This window comes from Hylobates moloch, unplaced genomic scaffold (genome assembly GCF_009828535.3).
Source record: "Hylobates moloch isolate HMO894 unplaced genomic scaffold, HMol_V3 SCAFFOLD_6, whole genome shotgun sequence".
Lineage (NCBI taxonomy): Eukaryota > Metazoa > Chordata > Mammalia > Primates > Hylobatidae > Hylobates > Hylobates moloch.
The window spans coordinates 1,453,306-1,475,706 of record NW_026652281.1 but is presented as its reverse complement, the minus strand read 5'-3'; the positions used below and the strand labels follow the sequence as shown (position 1 = coordinate 1,475,706).

Sequence of the window (22,401 nt, the reverse complement as noted above, 5' to 3'; positions counted from 1 at the left end):
CGGCTACACTCTAGCCTGGATGACAGAGTGAGACCCTGTATCAAAAAAAAAAAAAAAAAAATTAAAAATTGTTTAAAAAAAGTCTAGGCTGGGCACGGTGGCTCTCTCTTGTAATCGCAGCACTTTGGGCGGCCAGGGTGGACATATTGTTTGAGCTCAGGAGTTGAGATCAGCCTGGGCTACATGGCAAAATCCTGTCTCTACAAAAAAATACAAAATATTAGCAGGGCGTGGTAGTGCACCACTGTGGTCCCAGCTACTCGGGAGGCTAATACGGGAGGATCACTTAAGCCCAGAAGGTTGAGGTTGCAGTGAGCCGAGATTGCACCGCTGCACTCTAGCCTGGGTAATAGGGCAAGATTCTGTCTCAAAATAAAAAGAAGAAACATTGTACCCATTAGCAGTGACTCTCCATTTTCCCCACACTTCCCAGTCTCTTAGCAGCTTTGTGTCTCTAGGGATCTGCCCATTCAGAACATTTTGTAGAAACAGAAGTGTGCAATACGTGGCCTTTTGTAACTGGCCTCTCACTTCGAGCGTTTTTAGCATTTGTCCACGTTGTAGCGTGAGTCAGTGCTTTATTCCTCCATGGATATACTGCATTGCATTTCTCTGTTTGTCTGTTAATGCACGTTGGGTTGTTTCCACCTTTTGGCTGTTGTGAATATGAATTTGTGTGCAAGTTTTTGTGTGGACATAGATTTTCATTGTTCTTGGGCATATACCTCAGTGTGGAATTGCTAGATCATGTGGTCACTCTGTGTTTAGCTATTTGAGAAACCCCCAAACTGTTGTGCACAGCAGCTGCACCTTTTACATTCCCGCTGGCCGCGTAGGAGGGCGCCATCCCTCCACATCCATGTCTACACTTGCTGTGGTCTGTCTTGTTGATGACAGCTGTCTTCGTGGGTGTGATGTCTCCCTGCCGTTAAGATTTGTATTTCTCTGATGATGGATGATAATGAGAGCATCTTCTTCTGTGCTTATCGACCATTTGTATATCTTCTTTGGAGAAAACGCCTGTTCAGATCCTTTGCTCATTTTTTGTTTTTTATTATTGAGTGGTAAGAATCCTTTATGTATTCCAGATACAAGTTCCTTATCGGGTTTATGATGTGCAGTTCCAATTAATGTTTTCTATTTTGTTGCTTATGGTTTTGGTGTCATGTAAGATACCATTGACTAATACAGGGTCATAAAGATTTACTACCATGTTCTCTTCTAAGAGTTTTATAGTTGTAGCTCTTACACATAGGTCTTTGATCCAGGCTGGGTGACAGAGAGACACCCTGTCTCAAAAAAAGGCGGGGGGGTCGATGAGAGCATGAACATTGCTCCGTCTCAGGGCTGGTTTGTGTCAGCGTCCCCGTGGGGGTGAAATGCAAGGAGGGCTCAAGGCAGTTCCTTATTGGGAAACACCCCGAGACCCTTCCAGGGCCGTGGCCTGCAGGACTTCCCAGTCAGGAGTCTGTACTTCCAACTCAGCGATGTTGTTTGACTTGGTTCTCATAAAAATCCACACTTGGGCCTACACCTTCCAATAATGCTAGACCTGCAGGCGTGGGCAGCTTCATGGCTGGAGCCACGCAGTGGCCACACTTGGAGGGGCCACAGTTCTCATGCTCCCCCCTCAGAGACCTGGCAGCCATCAGGACTTGTGACTGTGGCTCTGAAAGGATGTGCTTTTCACCACGGGACAAAAACAAGCCCCTTGTCCTCATCATCTTGTCCGTGTGGCTGGACGACACCTGCTCTTGTGTACAGTGGAACACAAGTCATCTACTCTTTTCTGAAAGTCAGCTGTCAGGCAGGACTTCGCAGGCCTTTGTTTCAGGGTCACTCATGGCTGTAGCTGCTGCTTTAGCCGGTGGCAAGCACCAGTTTTGACTGTTTTCATTCTCCAGCTCACAATGAATGGAATTCCCTAAATGTGCTGTATTTTGTCATACTTTCCTAACATTAGGCAAAGTAATCTTTTTAAAGAACATTCAGAGTAAGTGACCTATTTCAGACGTTTTTGATCCTTTTATGTTACAGTAATCTCTACGTCATTTTGAAGTTTATATGGTCATCCAAACGGGGAAACTGGCATTGACCTTGACATCGTGCCGCCGCCTTCAGCCTTTCAAGCCCTTTTGGATAGAAGCCCTTCCCCTACAGCACACACAGTATTTTCAGTGTGGACTCAGCCTAAGGCTGCCTTCTCCCCTGGGACCCCACTGCAAAGGTGCGGCCCAGCACCCCGTGCACACATCCCGTGTGTGCACACACCCCCAGCCGATCCCTCTGCCTGGACGGGCTGCCCCCACCTCCTCCATTCCCTCTGCCTTTTACGGGCTGCCCCCACCTACTCCCTTCCCTTTGCCTGGACGGGCTGCCTCCACCTCCTCCAGGGTTTTGCTCAGATTCCTCTGCAGAGGGAAGTATCCCCATCCCCTCCTGCTTGCCAGCCTGCTTTCTTGTTCCTCATGGCCCTCAGTGCCCATCTGGAGCCCTCTCAGCAGGTGGTCCTGGGGCACCAGCGTCTGCCCTGCTCCCCGTTGCAGCCTCTGTGCCTGTCCCACAGTCCTGCACAGGTTGGTGCTTACCCACATTTGGGGGTGGTCACTTACATTTGGGGGTGCTGTACATGAGTTTTGGATTTGGTATCAGCCTACACTTTTACCTGCATGTCATAATTGATTGTTACAGGGTTGCTAAAATTGCAGATTGATTTCTACAAACAGAACCAATTCAGTCTGCTTTCCAGAGTCACAAAATAGGGGTTTTCCCGCCACCCAGATCCTTGGTTTTAGAAGCAGAGACATAGAAAGGCAGTGATATCCAAATGGAAGGTCACTGTGCTGTGTGGCTCTGGGTTTATGAGTCCATCAGCATGTCCACTTGGGTGGCTTATGGGCACACGTGCCTGGCCACAGACCCCCTTCCCCAACCCCTAGTCATGTATTCTGCCTGCTTCCAAGGAGCCGGGGGCTCTTCCCAGTCAGGAGTCTGTAATTCCATCTCAGGGATGTTTTCTGTGTACAAGAATGTACTTTTGGGGTACGTCTTAGAGGGCCGTCATGCCTAAGGTGACTGTGTTCCTCTGCTGTGGCCCACGCGTTAGTGACTCCTGGAATGGGAGGGCAGATTCCCGACTGCCATGCCCCTCTGTCCTGTCTGCTCAGCCTCCCCAGAGGAAAGCGGGTGACGGCTACCAGGAGGCTTGGAGAGGATACCTCTGCCAGCATGGCCACCAGGCATCAGGTTGCCATCGCCAGCCCCCGAGCCCTCAGCTTCACAGAGGAGTCTCACATTCGGGAAGGGACTGGGAGGTGCTCAGACGTTCTCTGGCCTGATCTGGGCTCACAGCTAGGGTTCAGGAAACTCTGTGCTAAATGAGTTTTTCTTAAAATCAAACACAGCTACTCTCACCAAACCAGGCCGAGCAGCTCTTCCCACCTGTTTCTGACCTGGTTCATTTCCCTTCTGCAAGGTTCACGTCCTTTCTTTCCTTCCTGAAGCACTTGCTTGTGCTCCTGGGGCTGCCCTCAGCCCCTTCTCCGAGCTGCCAGCAGCAGGGCTGACGTTCTCTGCATCACTTGCCTGGATTCATTCAGCTAGCTTCCGGGTGCTGGGAAGTCCCCGGTCTTGGCTTCACTCACGTTTGCGGGAGCCCTGCCAGGCCCGCTACCTGCTTGGAGGACAAGGGTTTCCCCAGCGCAGAATTTCCAGCCAGTGCTCCTGCTTCCTTCTCCCTTATCAGCCAGAACTGGCCTGGCTGCCTTTTCAGGAGCAGCTGAATTCCCTTTGCAGTAATACACGTATTGAATGGGTGGGCCTTTGGCAGGTTAGGAGTTTGTAATCATTAGGTGGATAGAAAGAACTTTTCTCACCTAAACTGGAAGAAAATGACACAGTTTTACCCAGGGAGATCCATTTGGGAAGATTCTGCCTTCAGCTGCTGAGCAGAACACGAACGAGGGGCTCTGCAGTGTCTGGCACGGCTGCACTGGGGCTAGGCCTTGCATGGGGGCTACACCCTAGTGAAGCGCAGTCACTTTTGTTTCGTCTACAGTGCGGCCCAAGGTCGTTAGAGCAGACACTTCACCACCCCGAGCTTCACGAGAGGGGGCACGGTCATGCAGCGGGAGGAGCGAGAGTCGGCCACTGTTTGGGTGCCGTGGATGTCCTGGGTAGAGTTGAGGGCCTCCCCCGGGAAGGAGAATGCTGAGCCGCAATAGGAAACGCCGCCCTGAGCCATCTGATGGCCAGCCATCTGTCCATGGGGGAGCCCTTTCTTTTCCTTATCTCTAACCTAATACCCTTCTTTCCTGAGGTTCTTTCTTACTGCCTAAGCTGTTTGGCTCTGGGAGTTACTGGCTAGCTTGTCCCCGTCGGGATCTCTGGCAGGACTTCCTGACCAGCTCCCCCTGGACCTGCAGCTGGAGGTGGAGCTGTGCGGCTCTCTTCGTCCTGCTTTGCCTTTTGAGGCTTACCCGCTCCTCCATCTGGGCTATTTTAAAATGATTGGAGCAGAACCTTTCAATCAATTCTATCAACTGCATCTGTAGAGCTAAGGGGGCGGTCCCTTTTGTGAAACCTACTTCTAATCTTTATAGCTAGGCTGATGGGTGTGCTCACAGCCGAGGCACGTCACTACGATGCTCTTTGGCTAGTCGTTGTCATTAGAAATGTAAACACTGATTGGGGACCTTCCAGCGGGAGCTGTCTGGGCTGCCTGCTGTCTCCAAGCTGTTCAACTTCCAGGTTTACCCTTGCAGCTTTGGGTGCCCCTTCAGGGCTTGAGCTAGGCAGGCTCCTGCGTTGGGGTTGTGGGGTGGACTCCTGAGATGGGAAGCACTCGCCCTCCACCACCTACTCACCCCAGGCTCTTCATTCTCATTCTTCCCTGGTAAGTTCTGGACACCGCAGTGTCCGCGCCACTTTCGCGGCCCATCCAGTGGGCGCCTGCTTCCTGGGCCGCTGCTCCATGCTCAGTTATTTGGGCTGAGCCCTCTCATCTGCCAGTTTGAGGCACCCCAGGAGTCTCAAGATCTCTGCTGGGAGTGGACCATGCTACACAGTCTTCTTCGGAGGGATTTGTGACTCCCCCAAAAAAGTTAAGAAACCCTATTTTAGACCAACCTTCTGGGTAAGGGACTAGTGGAGTTAGGGATTTTCATGTGCAGTTTAACGCACAGAAGGCGCAGTTGCTGGTGTTTGTATCTGCTCTGCGCTGAGACTGGCTCTTGCAGGTGTGAGTGAGGCCGTGTGGCCTTCTGCACAGGTCACAGAGAAGGTGACAGCCACTCAGGCCATACATTGGACTCCACTTTTTTTTTTTTTTGGCAAAAGGTAAAGACATGAGGCTGGCACTCCAGATCTGCGTTGGGCTTTTTCTGTTCCGTTTTAAGGGAGGTGGGCAGAGCATGTGGCCCGTAGCTAAATGCTCCCCAGGCACTCACAGAACAAGCCAGAAGAGAAGCTTTGCTGTGGAGGTGCTCCCAGAGCTGCCTCTGAGCAGGCTCAGCCCGAGGAGGCCCGTAGGCTCCCATCTCCCTTTTCCCTTGTTGATATTGATGCTTAGCTCTTTTGATTGAGGAAAGAGACTTCATGCGTTTTTATCCTTTTTTCACCTTTGACCCCAAACTTGGCAGCTGCTCGGGTTGGAGTTTCTGGACACGTGGCCTGTAGCAGCCTGGCGTCTGTGGCGCCTCGTGTGGCTGCTGGCGTCGGTGAGGCGTGAGCTATGAGTGTGCCAGCCTGGGGCCCTTGGTTTTGTCTGCCTCTGGCATGTTTGCATTGGTGGTGGAGCTGACCTTTGCCCCTTAGAGAGTCTCCTGTGGCCTTCAGCGGGGAATGGGGGCCAGATGATAGCGCAGGCCCTGTGCTGCGGGAAAGGCTACTTCCTTAGTCAGAGGCCATCTAGAGGGTTTTTCCCTCCGGTTGGAAGTGTTCACGCAAATTCCAGATCTGTCCTGGCCCAGCTCGGAGGTGGGCCTTCCTGACTGGGCCATCCCTTGCGAGCGTTCTCAGCCCACCCTGGCTCTGTCCGTGCATGCCCCCACTTGTGAAGGAGCTGAGCCGCACACGGTGGGCTGTCCTGGGGCACCCATGTTGTGTGTTTTGGTTTAGTTTATTTTGTATCTGCCTGGTTTTTCCAAGTCTAATCAGGATGTCCCCTGGGGTGACATCCTTTGCCGAGAGAAGGGCACATGCCTCGGGTCCCTGGGCTGTGGAAAGCCAGTGCTCAGCCTTGCTTTCTGCCGCAGCCTTGGGGCCTGGAGACTCGCCATCAAAGCACAGTGGAGATAACGCCCAATGGTCCCAGCCCCATTGCCCCAAGTGCAACCTGTTAGCCACCATAGGACTAAGGTTGCAGGCACAGTGGTCAGAGGCGCTGGCCTGCAGTAGGACTCCAGAGCACCACGGCCTGAGCCCAGCTCTCTCGTCGTGGTTCCCATCCCAGCCGTCTCCTATGGCGTCCTGGTGCACACAGGGCTCTTCCTTGCACCTCCTGGCTGCGTCTTGACACCACAAGCTCCTCCCTCCAGCCTGGGATCAGCCAGACCTTTCCTAAGAGATGAGAATGTACCATAAAAACAATTACAAGGCCGGGCGCTGTAGCTCACGCCTGTAATCCCAGCACTTTTTTCGGCTGAGGTGGGTGGATCACCTGAGGTTGGGAGTTCGAGACAGCCTGGCCAACACAGTGAAACCTGATCTCTACTTAAAATACAAAAATTAGCTGAGCGTGGTGGCACGTGCCTGTAGTCCCAGCTACTCAGGAGGCTGAAGCAGGAGAATCATTAGAACCCAGGAGGTGGAGGTTGCAGTGAGCCGACACTGAGCTCCAGCCTCGGTGACAGAACGAGACTCTGTCTGAAAGAAAAACAAAAAAAACTATTAGAAGATTCCTGAGACCATGTAGGAGTTAACACCGTTAAATGGTTTTCTTTACAGAAATAGAAAAATCCTTAAATAACATTTGAGATGTTTTCTGTAATAAATGTGAGACACAATGATTTTGTAAAGTTTGGGAAACTGTAAGCAGGAGAAGGGAGCACGAGGAAGATGGCCAGGCTGGAGCTGCTTCCCAGCACCGGCTCTGCCCTTCGGACCCGCCCGTCCCTGCCTCCCCCCAGCGTCACATGACCGTTTCGCACGTGGAGCTTTCTGGATGAGCACTCGCTCAGCCTCCCAAGACACATGCCACTGGAACTGACCGCCAGAGCTGTGCACACACGACCGAAGCCATCTTCATGGTTTGGAGAAAGACACCAGCTGGGGCACAGTTCATTTATATTTGGTTCTCGGAATCCATAGATGTGACTTAACAACACAGATCAATTCCCAGACTCATCCGATTCTTGTGCCACTTGCATAATTTTTCTTTTTTTGAGACAGAGTCTTGCTCTGTCACCCAGGCTGTAGTGCAGTGGCACGATCTCGGCTCACTGCAAGCTCCGCCTCCCAGGTTCATGCCATTCTCCTGCCTCAGCCTCCAGAGTGGCTGGGACTACAGGCGCCCGCCACCACGCCCGGGCAATTTTTTTTGTATATTTAGTAGAGACAGGGTTTCACCACGTTAGCCAGAATGGTCTCAATCTCCTGACCTCGTGATCCATCTGCCTCGGCCTCCCAAAGTGCTGGGATTACAGGCGTGAGCCACCACACCTGGCCTCAGAGTTCAAGAAATTCTTATGCCTCGGCCTCTCGAGCAGCTGGAATTACAGGCACGCACCACCACACCTGGCTAGTTTTTGTGTTTTTAGTAGAGACGGGGTTTCACCATGTTGCCCAGGTTGGTCTCAAACTCTTGGCCTCAAGTGATCTGCCTGTCTCAGCCTCCCAAAGTGTTGGGATTACAGGTGTGAGCCACTGTGCCTGGCCCCCACTTGCATAGTTTTCTGTATCCAGATACTGCTTGTTATGTATTTGCATATTTTAAATACTTTTATTGTTTTTGTTTTTGTTTTTGTTTCTTTTTTCCTTTGGAGACAGGGTCTTGCCCTTTTGCCCAGGCTGGGGTACAGGGGCACGATCACGGCTCACTGCAGTCTTGACCTCCCAGGCTGAAGTGATTCTCCTGCCTCAGCCCCTGACTGACCACGGGCCCACAACACCATGCCTGGATAATTCTTGTATTTTTTGTAGAGATAGGGTTTTGCCGTGTTGCCCAGGCTGGTCTCAAAGCCCTGGCCTCAAGCGACCCTCCCACCTCAGCCTCCCACAGTGCTGGGATTACAGGCGTGAGCCAGTGCATCTGGTCTACTTTTTAAACTTAAACACATTTTAAAAGGAAGTTTTACATCATTACTGTAAAGCTGATCCCAGATCATTTGTCCTGGTGAGTCACTGTAGTAATAAAGTCAAAAGTAAAAATGGCTATCTGGGCCGAGGTGGGTGGATCGCTTGATGTCTGGAGTTTGAGATCAGCCAGACCAGATCTGGTGGGCGCCTGTAATCCCACCTACCCAGGAGGCTGAGGTGGAAGAATCACTTGAACCGGGGAGGTGGAGGTTGCAGTGAGCCGAGATTGCGCCACTGCACTCCAGCCTGGGTGACAGAGCGAGACTCCATCTCAAAAACAAAAACAAACAAACAAACAAAAAATGGGCCTGGTGCGGTGGCTCACACCTGTAATCCCAGCACCTTGAGAGGCTCAGGCGGGCGAATCACGAGATCAGGAGTTCCAGACCATCCTGGCTAACACGGTGAAACCCAGTCTCTACTAAAAATACAGAAAATTAGTTCGGCATGGTGGCGGACGCCTGTAGTCCCAGCTACTCGGGAGGCTGAGGCAGGAGAATGGTGTGAACCCAGGAGGTGGAGCTTGCAGTGAGCCGAGATCGCACTACTGCACTCCAGCCTGGGCAACAGAGCGAGAGACTATCTCAAAAAAAAAAAAGGAAAAAAATGGTTATCTGCATCCTCGTTAAAATCAGTACTACCACGTCCCACACATGGGAACATGGACTTGCTGGATAGGACCTCCTTGCTCCATGGGCCTGGAAGCAGCTACTTCAGAAGGAAGGTGGTGCAGCCGGCGGCAGCGGAAGCGCGCTGTGCAGTGACAAGATGGTACAGGCCCGTCCACAGCCCTGGCCCAGAGAAGGAGAGACCTCACTGACCCCTGCTGGGCCTCCCTCTGGCCATCTTCATTGTGAAATTTGGTATCATTGTCTCCAGAGGGAATGAGCAGCTCTTTCTGGGGGGCAAGCACCAGCTGCCCTGAGATCGTGGAGGCCTGCACTACCCGCCTCTCTGGACCTCAGCTGGTTTTATTTCCATGCCATGGCAGGGGGCAAGCAGATGCTGTTTTTCCTTCCCCCTCAGCGCAGCAAGGACTCCACATGCTGTTACAGCTTCACCCGAAGAAGAGGTGGTCCCGACCACGCCTTGACTTCTGCCCGTTCCCTCTCCCTGTGTTGGAAGGACCGCACCGTCCCTGTGACTCATTGGTGCTCCGTTTCCTCTTGGGTTTTTAGGATGAGAGTTATACAGGAAGTATAAAGGTGAAAGTAGCTCTCTAGTAGCCTGTGACAGGGAGGATCATCAGACAGGTGTTTGCTTCCTTCCTGGATTACTTTTCCAGGAGACACCCAGATGTGGCAATAGCTCTTGGGGTTTTGGGCTGACGTACAGGAGCTGAAGCTGTGATGTTGCGTGTCCGTGTCCTTAGGACAGTGTTAAGTGGGGAGCTGCCCCCGTCCTGCATTCTCAGCAGATAGCAGGCGTGTTTGCCGGCCGGTTGGTTAAACAAGCTCTGAAAACATAAACATTGATGGTTTTGGTGGTTTCATGTGTTGTCGTGTGACGTAAGCAGATGCTACCACAGCAGAGCCAGAGGTGAGCAAGACGTAGGGCGGAGAATCCCAGTCACAGTAACACAGGAACTAAAACAGCTTTTTAAAATGTGTTTGCAGGCCAGGCATGGTGGCTTAAGATTATAACCCCAGCACTCTCGGAGGCCAGGGTGGGAGGATCACTTGAGGCCAGGAATTGAAGACCAGCCTGGGCAATATAGGGAGACCTCAAATCAATGTTTAGTGACCTGGGTGTGGTGGTCTTGGGTGTGGTGGTGCACACCTGCAGTCCTGGCTACTCAAGAGGCTGAGGTTGGCCGGGGGTGGTGGCTCATGCTTGTAATCCCAGCACTTTGGGAGGCCGAGGCAGGCGGATCACGAGGTCAGGAGATCGAGACCATCCTGGCTAACACAGTGAAACCCCGTCTCTACTAAAAATACAAAAAAGTAGCCGGGCGAGGTGGCGGGCGCCTGTAGTCCCAGCTACTCAGGAGGCTGAGGCAGGAGAATGGCGTGAACCCCGGGGGGTGGAGCCTGTAGTGAGCCGAGATCGCGCCACTGCACTCCAGTCTGGGCGACAGCGAGACTCCGTCTCAAAAAAAAAAAAAAAAAAAAAGAGGCTGAGGTGGGAGGATCCCTTCAGCCTGGAAGTTCAAGGCTGCAGTGATTATGCCACCACACTCCAGCCCATGTGGGTAACAGAGCAAGACCCTGTCTCTAAAAAAGAAAAAAAAAAAAGCCACGTTCTGCTTATACAATTGCCAGGATTTTGGGTTAGTTTGTGTCTGGGTGGTGGTTGTGGTTCTTAGGGGTGACACCGAGCCCAGGTTTGGCACTGCACGCTGCTGGCTGAACGAGGAAAAAATATCTGATAACCTACCAAGAACGTGTAAAATGTGTATCTCCTTTGACCCATTAATTCCATTGCTCAGGAGTTTACCCTTTAAAAAGTCAGATAAAGATTTATGTATAAGGGGTCACTTTAATATCATTTGTGTTTGGATGTTTTTGTTTTTTGAGATGGAATCCCCTCTGTTGCCCAGTGTGGAGTGCAGTGGCGCAGTCTCAGCTCACTGCAACCTCTGCCTCCTGGGTTCAAACGATTCTCCTGCCCTCAGACTCCCTAGTAGCTGGGATTACAAGCACTTGTTACCACACCCAGCTAATTTTTGTTTTGTTGTTTTGTTTTGTTGTGTTTTGAGAGAAGTCTTGCTCTGTCACCCAGATTGGAGTGCAGTGGCACAGTCTCAGCTCACTACAACTTCTGCCTCCCAGGTTCAAGCAATTCTCCTGCCTCAGCTTCCCAAGTAGCTGAGATTACAGGCGCCCGCCACCACATTCAGCTAATTTTTTTTTTTTTCTCAAGACGGAGTCTCACTCTGTCGCCCAGGCTGGAGTGCAGTGGCGCAATCTCGGCTCACTGCAGGCTCCACCTCTTGGGTTCACGGCATTCTCCTGCCTCAGCCTCCCGAGTAGCTGGGACTACAGGCTCCTGCCACCATGCCTGGCTAATTTTTTTGGTATTTTTAGTAGAGATGGGGTTTCACTGCGTTAGCCAGGAAGGTCCCGATCTCCTGACCTCGTGATCCGCCCACCTCAGCCTCCCAAAGTGCTGGGATTACAGGCTTGAGCCATCGCACCCAGCCTAATTTTTATATTTTTAATAGAGACGGGTTTCACTATGTTGGCCAGGCTGGTCTGGAACTCCCGACCTCAAGTAATCCGCCCGCCTTGTTCTCACAAAGTGCTGGGATTGCAGGCGTGAGCCACCATACCCGGGCTTATTTCATAAGTATTTATTATTAACCTACTAGTATATCAGCACTAGAGATAGCATTAGACACGGCAGACACCATCTCTGTCCCTCCTAGAGCTGACAGCGTAGTTGGGAAGATGGAAATTAAGTAAGTAATGACACCCACAAAAAGTAACTGCCATTCTGGTTCAGGAGAAATCTGGGTGTTCCCCTGAATAACAGACACTGGGCCAAGGGCCATGGACATCACCCAAGTCCGTGTGGTGATGGGTTTTGTGAGTGGCCTGTTTTCCCGTTAGGACCCTTTGTTTCTCAGGTGATCCTTAAATAAGCCAGGTATGAGATCCATAGTCTCCCCCGCTGCTGTCACACACAGCATTGTTTTGAAGCGGAAGGTGGCCCGAGAGTTGCTAATGCCTCTGTGATTTCAGCCGCCAAGCTGAGCCACCCAAGAAGGAGGCCGCCACCGCGGGGCCGCAGGTGAAGAGAGCAGATGAGTGGAAAGACCCTTGGCGCCGATCCAAGTCTCCCAAGAAGAAACTCGGGGTGTCGGTCTCCCCGAGCCGGGCTCGAAGGCGTCGGAAAACATCAGCCTCGTCAGCCTCTGCCTCTAATTCCTCCAGGTAAGGAGGGCTTGTGGAAAGGCTGGGGTGTCAGCACCTTGGAGCTGTCAGCTGAACACTGTGTACCTCACTGGGTCAGGTGGGGAATACCCCAGCCCCACTGTTTGCTGTGGCGTCATTACCTGCAGACCAGTCAGTGAGACTAACCTGGCGTTTATACATTCAGCAAAGAGCATCAATGCCAAGTAGGACTGATGCAGTGACCCCAAATGGGGCACAGACACCGGCGACTGAGCCTGACTGCTCCCAGCGAGTTGCAGGCCACGCTGGAGGGAGGGGCACCTGGGTGCGGGAGGACGCACAGACCTGGAGCCCAGTGAGTCCATCTGTTCCTGCAGACTGGACCTGAAGCTGTGCCCCTCCATGTACAGTCCTGGTCTCAGCACACAGGAGCCTGGCTCCCGAGTGAGGGATGACGGAAAGTAGGGGGCCGGGGTAGACCCCACGATGCTCGGCAAGAACACGAGGTGTGGGTGGGAGGCCAGGCTTCACTGAAAGTGGACGCAGATGGACAGTTAGACACACACAGACCCCCATGTGAGCTGGGTCAGCGCACACATCCTGGCTGTGTCCACTCAGGCAGCGTCACCCGGTAACAGCAGGCACACCCCGTGCCCAGGTCTTGATTTCTAAACGCCGTCCTCCGCTGAGGAGGGATGGGACTGAAGAGTGTCTGGGGGAGGCTGTATGCGTCTGGGTGCGTTTGTAGCTGTGCATCTGTGTGTGCGCATGTGCAGCTGTTGCACATGTATAGCTGTGCGTCTGTGCGCATGTGTGTAGCTGTACATTGTGTGCACGTGTGCAGCTGTTGGCACGTGTGTAGCTGTGCATCTGTGTGCGTGTGTAGCTGTGCATGTGTGCGTCTGTGTGCATGTGTGTAGCTTTGCGTTCAGGTCTGTGCCGGAGAGCAGCAGGTCAGCACAGGGCGTGTGGGGCAGGGAGGGCCCTTCTCACTTCTCGCCATGCTCCCTCCCGCCCACCCCAGGTCATCTTCGCGGTCATCGTCCTACTCCGGCTCTGGCTCCTCCCGGTCACGATCCCGGTCTTCATCCTACAGCTCCTACTCCAGCCGCTCTTCCAGACACAGCTCGTTCTCAGGAAGCCGGTCCAGGTATGTCCCCAGGGCCCATGAAGGGCCCTCGGCAGGTGCACTGAGCATGGGCATCTGCGGATGTGGCTTTAGTTGTGGCACCAGTAGCGCCTTGGGGTATTGAAAGTCCCTGCTGGCAGCTGAAATAGGATGGCCAGGGGGTCATGTCCTGTGTCCCCCGCCAAACACCAGCCTTGCGGGCCCTCGTCCTTGTGTAGATACGTGCTGTCACTGAGGGCCACAGCCTGAGATCCTCGAGTTGAGGCACTCCAGTCCTCAGGGGACAGGCCGAGGAAGGGGCCAGACCCAGCCCTGTCCTGCGGGTGTTTCTATGGGAGCTGTGCTGCTGCCCCACTGCCAAGGAGCCTGTCTCCTCCTGTCCTGCACAGACATGAACATGGCACTTGCCTCCCGGAGGACCCGCCAGTGGATGCTGACACCTTCCACACTCTCCGGTCTACTCTGGGCCTGTGTTTTTAGCAAATCACAGAACGGTCCAGAACTGAAGTTAAACCTGAGGCACATAAATGGAAATTCGTGGCCTTCTCCATGGGTCTGGGTGGGTCCTCAGTGGGCTTGGGCTGGTGAAGAGACACCCCCAGGCCCTTTCTGACACCTTTGTTCACTCCCCTAGGTCCCGGTCCTTCTCTTCGTCCCCGTCCCCGTCCCCAACACCTTCCCCGCATAGACCTTCCATCAGAACCAAGGGAGAGCCAGCCCCGCCGCCCGGGAAAGCAGGGTGAGTGCCCGGCCTGTGGGCAAGTCCTGGCCGGCCAGGCCTCCAGAGGCTGCAGCCTCCTCCCTCCGTCTCTATCTCTCATTTGTGTTTGGGACCAAAGAGGTGAGGATGCCTCAGTGGGCTGGCCCCAGAGGGTGACTGGGCTGGGGGGCACTGGGCACAGCCCCTGTTCTCACGGGCTGCCCTTACACAGCAGCACTCCCTCGGGAGCCCTGGGGACGGAGCACAACTCTGGGGACGTGGCAGCAGCTGGGTGTTCTTAAGGGGTCTTCCTATTAGCCTGCCCTCCCCACTGCCTGGCGGTGCCTGTAGCTCTTGCCTGTTAGAGGGGAGCCTGGAAGGGCTGCTGGGGGCTTTGAAGCCGTTCCCAAGCACCCTGACACCGATGGGTGGGGAACCATGTCCAGGCATGAGCGTGCTCACTTAGCGTCACAGGCATGCAGTGTCGTTCCCCGAGGTGTGGGTACATTTAAAGGGGATGTAGGCCAGTGGGGCCTCGTCCGCCAGCCCTGCCCTGCTCGAACCTCCCTGTCTCACAGGGAGAAGTCAGTGAAGAAGCCGGCCCCGCCTCCAGCCCCACCACAGGCCACCAAAACCACTGCTCCTGTCCCCGAGCCCACGAAGCCAGGAGACCCTCGGGAAGCCAGGAGGAAGGAGCGGCCAGCCAGGACCCCCCCCAGGAGGTGAGCACTCCGGCGTCCGGGGCCCTCGGGCTTTCCATGTTCTTGGTGCCACTATGATGCTGGCACTGCTGGAAATCCAGAGTGCCAGGGTCCAGAGCCGGGTGGTGGGAGGCGCCCCCCAGCCGAGCAGTAGTACCCAGTGAGCCCTTACCCGGGAACCTGCCGTGTCCCCTCCCTGAGCCTGTGTTTGTGGAGCATGAAGGGGAAGGGACAGCGTGGCAGGGAGCACAGGCCTTCCCGCCACGGCCCCTGTCTGCGCTGGAAGGTGCTGCCCCTGAGAGACTGCACTTTTTATCTTTTGACAAAACACTGCACCTAAAGGAAGACAGGCCCAGACCCTGTTCCAAGGCGGAGCAAGGCCAGTCTGGAGCCAGGGCTGCTGGTGGGGAGGGGAGGCCGCGAGGGGCTGCGGAGGCCACGCCCCCTGAGCCCCGCTGTTGCTTGTATTACAGGCGGACGCTAAGCGGCAGCGGCAGTGGCAGTGGCAGCAGCTATAGTGGTTCCAGCTCCCGATCCAGGTCATCCCCGTCACCCTGTGCCTCTGTTTCTCCCTCCCCGTCAGGGCCAGGAAGTCTCAGAAGCAGCAGTGTGGGTTGGGCTGTCTCCCACAGGCGGGCTGGGGCCCTTCTGGATCTGAATCACCTTAGGGCTGTGGAAGGCTGTGGTTGAAGCTTTGACACAGGAGAAAATGGGCCAGGACTCGTGATAGGGAGACCCCCTCCCACCACAAAAACAGCTTCACAAACTCGGGGATAGTCAGGTCAGGAGGAGGTGCCTCTGCCCTGCTGACTTGATGCCCCAGCACCCTGAGAGAGCACCTGCACCTGGGGAGGAGCCAGCAGCTTCCAGCCCAGCAGGGGCAGAGGCTGGGCCTGCGCGACCTATCACACCTGTCGAGGGCACCGGCCTGAGCGGGTGGGGAAGCCGATAAAAAACATCTGAGAAGAGAATACATGGAAAAGCTTTGTGGGCCAGGCGCGGGGGCTCACACCTGTGATCCCAGCACTGTGGGAGGCCAAGGCAGGAGGATTGCCTGAGCCTGGGACTTGACGACCAGCCTGAGCAACATAGACCCCATCTCCACAGTAAAAGATTTTTTTTTTTTTTTTTTTTTTTTTTTTGAGACAGTTTCATTCTTGTTGTCCACGCTGGAGTGCAATGGCGCAATCTCGCAACCTCCGCCTCCCGGGTTCAACCTCAGCCTCCCGAGTAGCTGAGACTACAGGCGCACGCTGCCACGCCCAGCTAATTTTTTGTATTTTAGTAGAGACAGGGTTTCACCGTGTTACCCAGGTTGGTCTCAAACTCCTGAGCTCAGGCAGTCCACCCACCTTAGCTTCCCAAAGTGCCGGGATTACATGTGTGAGCTGCCGTGCCCAGCCTAATTTTGTATTTTTAGTAGAGACTGGATTTTACCATGTGGATCTTGAACTCGTGACCTCAGGTGATCCATTCGCCTCGGCTTCCCAAAGTGCTGGGATTATAGGTGTGAGCCACCGCACCCAGCCCAGAAATGTTTTTTAATTGGCTGGGTATAGTGGTGTGTGCCTATGGTCCCAGCTACTTGGGAGGTCAAGATTGAATGAGCTGTGGTCACGCCATTGCGTTCCAGCCTGGACAACAGAGGTCCTGTCTCAAAAAAAAAAAAAAAAAAAGGATTCTTGCTATTTAGTTGTTTTAAAAGAAAGTATTAAATCAGTCCTTGGACTCCTTGCATAGAGCTCTTTCATTTCCAGGCAGCAGGTGGTTTATATATTTGTCACACTTTTTTTTTTTCTTTTGTTTGTTTTGTTTCTGGAGAGACGTGGTCTTGCTATGTTGCCCAGGCTGGCCTCAAACTCCTGGGCTCAAGTGATCCTCCCACCGTGGTCCCCCAGACTCCTGGGATTATAGGCGTGAGCCACCGCGCCTGGCCTAAATGTTTCTTAATAGGTCTGAAATGTTTTACAGACCTGACTTTTGAAAAAAAAAAAAAAAAAATGGTTCTCTTACCTTCCGCCATTCCCTGCTCCGGTACCCAACGTACCTAAGAGATGTGGTTGGTTGGTGTTTTCTCAAGCAGCATATGGGCAGGGCAGACTCAGGTGCCAGTCCTGTGTGCTGTGTGTCCATGTTGAGTGTACTCCAGCGGAGCTACAGACCTGCCGTTCGCAGTGTGTCTGCCACGTGGCCCTCAGGCGTTCCCCGAGACTGCGGAATTGCTCCTTGCGTTTTTAGTCTCCCTGTGGGCTGAGGCTGTCTTCCCTGTGTCACGGGTGTCTAAGCCACAGGGACTTTGCTTCAATTCCATCCTTGCCACTGTTGGGCCAGCTCAGTCCTGTTTCCCTTCCCAGCAAGCAACCTGACATTCGTTTTGTTTTCTGTTCGTCTTGAGATGGAGTTTCACTCTTGTCGGAGTGCGATGGCATGGTCTCGGCTCACTGCAACCTCCACCTCCCGGGTTCAAGCGATTTTTTTTGCCTCAGCCTCCCCAGTAGCTGGGATTACAGGCGCCCGCGACCATGCCCGGCTGATTTTTGTATTTTTAGTAGAGATGGGGTTTTACCATGTTGGCCAGGCTGGTCCCGAACTCCCAACGTCAGTTCAACTGGGTCTCAGACCCCATTGCTCATGACAAGATCTGCCCATCTCAGTCTCCCAGAGTGCTGGGATTATAGGCGTGAGCAACCGTGCCTGGCTGCAACCTGAGATTCGTTAGTGAAATGGGGCCCTGGCCCAGCCATGGGGACGTCCCTTACTGTGTAACCCTGGAACTGCCCAGTGCCCCCCAAAATCGCACATTCTGTGGGTACGTGATCCATAAATGGACACTGGGTAAAAGTGGACCATGGAGCACCCCCCGCCGGCCCCTCCCTCCAGTCTGGTTGGGCTGTGGTGAGATGTGCTTGTGTGTCCAGGTCCCTGAGCGTGAGCAGCGTCTCCTCAGTGTCCAGTGCTACGTCGAGCAGCAGCTCTGCACACAGCGTGGACTCGGAGGACATGTACGCGGACCTGGCTAGCCCCGTGTCCTCAGCCAGCTCTCGGTCCCCGGCCCCAGCCCAGACCAGGAAGGAGAAAGGTACTCAGGAGCCCTGGTACCTTTTGGGAGCAGCTCCCGGGGGAGGAGGGCGGCATCAGCACAGACTTTGCCTGGCTGTTGGTGTGGCCATGGGAAAATCACCAGTACCCCCATGACTGCGGATTTATCATTGGTAGGAAAATCTAAGAAAGAAGACGGTGTTAAAGAGGAAAAGCGGAAAAGGGATTCGTCCACACAACCACCCAAATCTGCAAAACCTCCAGCAGGGGGGAAGTCCTCCCAGCAGCCCTCGACACCCCAGCAGGCACCCCCCGGGCAGCCCCAGCAGGGCACATTTGTGGCCCACAAGGAGATCAAGTTGACACTGTTGAATAAGGTGAGGGCAAGGGCCCTCCTGGTGGCTGCCCCAGCTTCTAGGCCTGGGTCCATCTGCTTCCTGAGACAGCTTCCTCCTGGGGGACGGAGCCTGAGTGAGGGCCAGTGGGGCCTTGCAGGTGTCAGCACAGCCTGGGTAACAGAGCGAGACTCCATCTTCCCGGCCTGGGCCAGGAAGTGTGAGCATCTGGGGAGGTTTGGGTGCTGCTGGCCTCTCTCTGAACAGAGAGGGTGTTCTCTCTGTGCCTGTGGCCGCCATTCCCTGCCAGGCAGTCTCAACACAATACAGGAAGCCTCGGTCCCTGTCCTCTGTCCTCAGCAGGACGCATGCCTGTCCTCTGCTGGAAGGCCGAGACGCCTGGCTTCAGGGGTCCCAGGTCCTCCTAGAGTGGCCCCCGTGGGGAGCAGGAAGGCCTGCAGGGTGCTTCCCGTGGAACGTGAAGGGCCCCAAGTGCACAGTGGGGGCGCCCTTGGTCCGGGTCATGGAGGCCTCACTCGGGGCTACAGGGTCTCATGGGTGTGTGGTGGGACCTTTGGGAGCAGAGCAGGCTGCTGGCAAGGAACCCATGGCCTCTGAGGCGAGGACACAGCTGCTGGCTCCTGGCCCTGCCGTCCTCATCGGCCTCTCTCTTGTCCCAGGCGGCTGATAAAGGAAGCCGGAAGCGCTATGAACCATCAGACAAGGACAGGCCGAGCCCTCCTCCAGCCAAGCGGGCCAACACATCTCCAGACCGAGGTGAGCCTCCCAGCCCCTAGGGGGCAGGGCAGAGGGGCGGGAGCCTGGGGATGCGGAGCAGCTGGGTCTCAGACCCCGTAGCTCCTAACAAGTAGGAGGAGGGTCCAGAAAACATCTCACTTGCAGATGACACCTGTCGGTATTTAGGGTGTTGAAAACTAAAACGAAGAAAAGGTTTCAAATGTTTGTTTAAAAATAACAGGACCGGGCCTGGTGGCTCACGCCTATAATCCCAGCACTTTGGGAGGCTGAGGCCGGGAGATACTTCAGGTCAGGAGTTCGAGACCAGCCTGGCCAACCTGGTAAAACCCTGTCTCTACCAGAAATACAAAGATTAGGCCGGGCACGGTAGCTCACGCCTGTAATCCCAGCACTTTGAGAGGCCAAGGTGGGCAGATCATCAGAGGTCAGGAGTTCGAGACTAGCCTGGCTAACATGGTGAAACCCCGTTTCTACTAAAAATACAAAAAATTAGTTGGGCATAGTGGCGTGCGTCTGTAGTCCCAGCTACTTGTGAGGCTGAGGCAGGAGAATCGCTTGAACCCGGGAGGCAGAGGTTGCAGTGAGCTGAGATTGCGCCATTGCACTGCAGCTTGGGCAACAAGAGCAACTGTATTTTTTTTACACGTGCCATTTTTGCAAAATATATTTTCCACAACACATGAGGAGGAGTGGCATTGGTTTTTCCATTTTTGCAAATCTCTTTAGTCTGGCTGACGGAAGACAGCTGGACCCACATGCCTCGTGCCTTCTGGAGATCCTCCCGGGCTCCTGCGGACTGAGTGACAAGGCAGATAGTGTCTGTGTTACTGTTGAGCCACATAGACCTGAAAGGGCCTCGGGGACCCCTAGCCATCCTGACCACACCCCAAGAGCTGGGGCCCAGATGGAAAGACAGAGAGATTGTCCTGGCTGGCTTTGATGGGTGGAGCTCAAACCAAATAGAGGACAAGGGGGCCTGGCCACCCGCACAGACATTCCCAGACACAGGGAACAGGCAGGGGGCTTCCAGACCCCTTCCCAAGCAATTCTCTGGGTTTGTCGGGCACAGGAAGAGGAAGCTGCTCACCTTTGTCCCTAAGTCCAGGGCCTGTGCCCTGTGTGGCTGGTCTGGAACAGCCTTGCTGCCCTTGCCTGGGGTTGGAGCCAGGGCTACTGGAGTCCTGCGGACCTTCGTTCATGCACGAGCCTTGGGCCTGCGCTAGGCAGTGGACCCCGCCTCGGCTGCCGCGCCTCCCTCCTAACATTGCCAGAGTGAAACACTCCTGGTCTCTCGGCTTTACTTGTATTTCTTTACTGCCATGTCTTTCTTGTTGTTGTTCCATATTTTAAGACCCATGTGATAAATTTCTTCAAAGCTAGGAAGGAGTTTTGTCTCTCTGCGCGAGATACTGGCTGCTTGGTGGAACCTGGAGCCCAGGTTTGGCCTCAGCCTCATTTCCAGATGCCTTGGTACCCACAGCTCTCTTCTCTTCTACTTGGCTCTCCTGTTTTTATTTCTTTATAAAAATGAAGGCGATGAACTAAGCAGCCTCAGGCTTTAGAAGTGAGTTCCTGGCATCAGTGAGGCCACCCACACTGCCATCCCCTGTAAATCAGGACGGTGGTCTCACTCTGTACCTATCACCCAGGTTCTCGGGACCGGAAGTCAGGTGGGAGACTGGGCTCCCCGAAGCCAGAGCGGCAGAGAGGCCAGAACTCCAAAGCCCCTGCAGCCCCAGCTGACAGGTGAGTCCCACCCAGCATGTGCCCTGGGCACACCGAGGGTGCTAGCCCCAGCCTCATCCCCAGGGAGGCCAGCAGCAGCAGGGCTAGCACTGGGCCAGGCCGGAGGCATCACTGCAGCTTCTGCTGGTCTGACGGGGTGAGGGGCAGGGACAGCGAATTGCAGCCCCACCCCCACACACACCCCCACACACACGCTCCTGTCCTGGTTGAGGCTGGAGGCCGCCGTCTGCTCCGCATGCCCTTAGGCAAAGAGCCCTGGGCATAGAGGTGGGAAGAAGAACGGGAGGTTGTGTGGGGCCAGCCCAGGACCCTCCCAGTCTGCTCCACAAAGCCTGGGAGCCGGTGGCTAGGACCAGCCGCCTTGTGGCAGCGGGAGCCTGGCCATCCAGGGAGCCCCTTGCCTGTCCTGGTGGCCGCTGAGGACACAGTGGAAGCTCCCCTACAGGGAGGGCACCCGCGCTGCCCCTTCCACCTGGAGACGCGGCTTCTGGGGGCTCAAGGTCTTCCCCACCCCCTTGTAGGAAGCGCCAGCTGTCACCCCAGTCCAAGAGCTCCAGCAAGGTCACAAGCGTGCCCGGCAAAGCATCGGATCCCGGCGCCGCCAGCACCAAATCAGGGAAGGCCAGCACGCTGTCACGGCGGGAGGAGCTGCTGAAACAGCTGAAGGCCGTGGAGGATGCTATTGCACGCAAGCGGGCCAAGATTCCCGGGAAAGCATAGGCCGTGCCCCGACCAGACTGGACGCATTTTTATACATAGGGTAAGCGCAGCCATTTTGGATTTTGCAGTTAATGTCTTATTTTGGCTGTGATTCTTTTTAAAAAGTAAAAAAGAAAAAAAAGTTTCTCAGCTGGAAAAGAAGCCACACAGGAAATGACAACGACGCTGAATCCCAGCCTCCCTCCCCAGAGCAGAAGTCCCGCAGGACAGACAGACACAGACAGCGCTAGTGAGCAGCACGGTTCTCATGTAAATTACAAGCCCCAGCCGCCAGCCCCGCCTTCTCTTCCTCTTCCACCGTCTTCTTCCCTGGCCCTGGTCAGGCCTGTGGAGCCCCATCTCTGGGTCCCTAGCCTGGGTCCAGGCAGCCAGGCTCCCTCCTGAGCTGAGAAACGGAACCTCGCGAACCACTGGTGGCACCTTCTTCTCCCCCGCCCCCGATTACCCTCCCCCGAATCAGAAATATATCTATATTCTCAACTAAAGTCTCATCAGGAAATATTTCCTGTCTTTTATTTTAAGCATCAAATTGTTTTAGTTGATTTAAAGAGGAAAAAATACAGAAAAGACCAAAAAAAGGCCAAGGGTGGTGTTGGGGCGTCTGTCTAATGTGGAGGGTCTTTTTTTGAGGGGTCTCCTAAAATAAAATATTTTGATAAGCAGCTGTCCTTGCCCTCGTGGTGTGTGCGCCCTCTGCCCACGTGCAGCCGGGGCTGCCTCTGTCGTGCACTGCACTCTGCCCAGCACTCGGGAGCCACTGGGGGGAAGGGTGTGGCTACGCGCCTCCTCCCCGGGAGTGCCGGTTGTGGAGCAGCTCCTGCCTTCAGACGCAGCCCAGGAGAGCACTGCGCCTCAGTTTCCCCATTCGGGGGGCTGGGTTGGGTCTTCCTTGGTCCGTGAGGTGGAGGTATTTTCCCTGCAGGGGCCGTGGAGCTGCTGGAGGGGAGGAGGTCCAGGACTGACTCCCAGCCCCAAGCCCAGCTGCCACCTCTGCAGTGACCACCACCGGCTCCATGTGCAGGCCCGAGACCTGCTGAGCCAGGCCCCACGTGTGATGCCACGTTCCACAGCAGGGGCCACCGGCAGAGCCCCCCAGGACCCTCCGCTGCTGCTCCCTGCTCTCCACCTTGAAAGCCACAGG

The 22,401-nt window shown here is 54.7% G+C and overlaps 1 protein-coding gene across 8 annotated transcripts in view; it reads left to right on the top strand.

The window, feature by feature from the left end:
- Positions 1 to 21,941, top strand: part of ZC3H18 (zinc finger CCCH-type containing 18) — a 65,586-nt gene extending 43,645 nt beyond the window's left edge. For 5 of the 8 annotated variants that reach the window (XM_058440392.1, XM_032156224.2, XM_032156223.2 and 2 more), the window contains 10 exons: positions 11,979 to 12,170; positions 13,156 to 13,281; positions 13,895 to 13,999; positions 14,539 to 14,682; positions 15,135 to 15,200; positions 17,580 to 17,740; positions 17,878 to 18,077; positions 18,716 to 18,812; positions 20,444 to 20,540; positions 21,062 to 21,941. In XM_058440392.1, coding sequence (XP_058296375.1) covers positions 11,979 to 12,170; positions 13,156 to 13,281; positions 13,895 to 13,999; positions 14,539 to 14,682; positions 15,135 to 15,200; positions 17,580 to 17,740; positions 17,878 to 18,077; positions 18,716 to 18,812; positions 20,444 to 20,540; positions 21,062 to 21,260 — 1,387 coding nt within the window. In that variant the 3' untranslated portion in view covers positions 21,261 to 21,941. The remainder of the gene's footprint in view (positions 1 to 11,978; positions 12,171 to 13,155; positions 13,282 to 13,894; positions 14,000 to 14,538; positions 14,683 to 15,134; positions 15,201 to 17,579; positions 17,741 to 17,877; positions 18,078 to 18,715; positions 18,813 to 20,443; positions 20,541 to 21,061) is intronic. The other 3 variants (XM_058440393.1, XM_058440394.1, XM_058440395.1) reach the window with 1 other exon arrangement.
- The last annotated feature ends 460 nt before the right edge of the window (positions 21,942 to 22,401 follow it).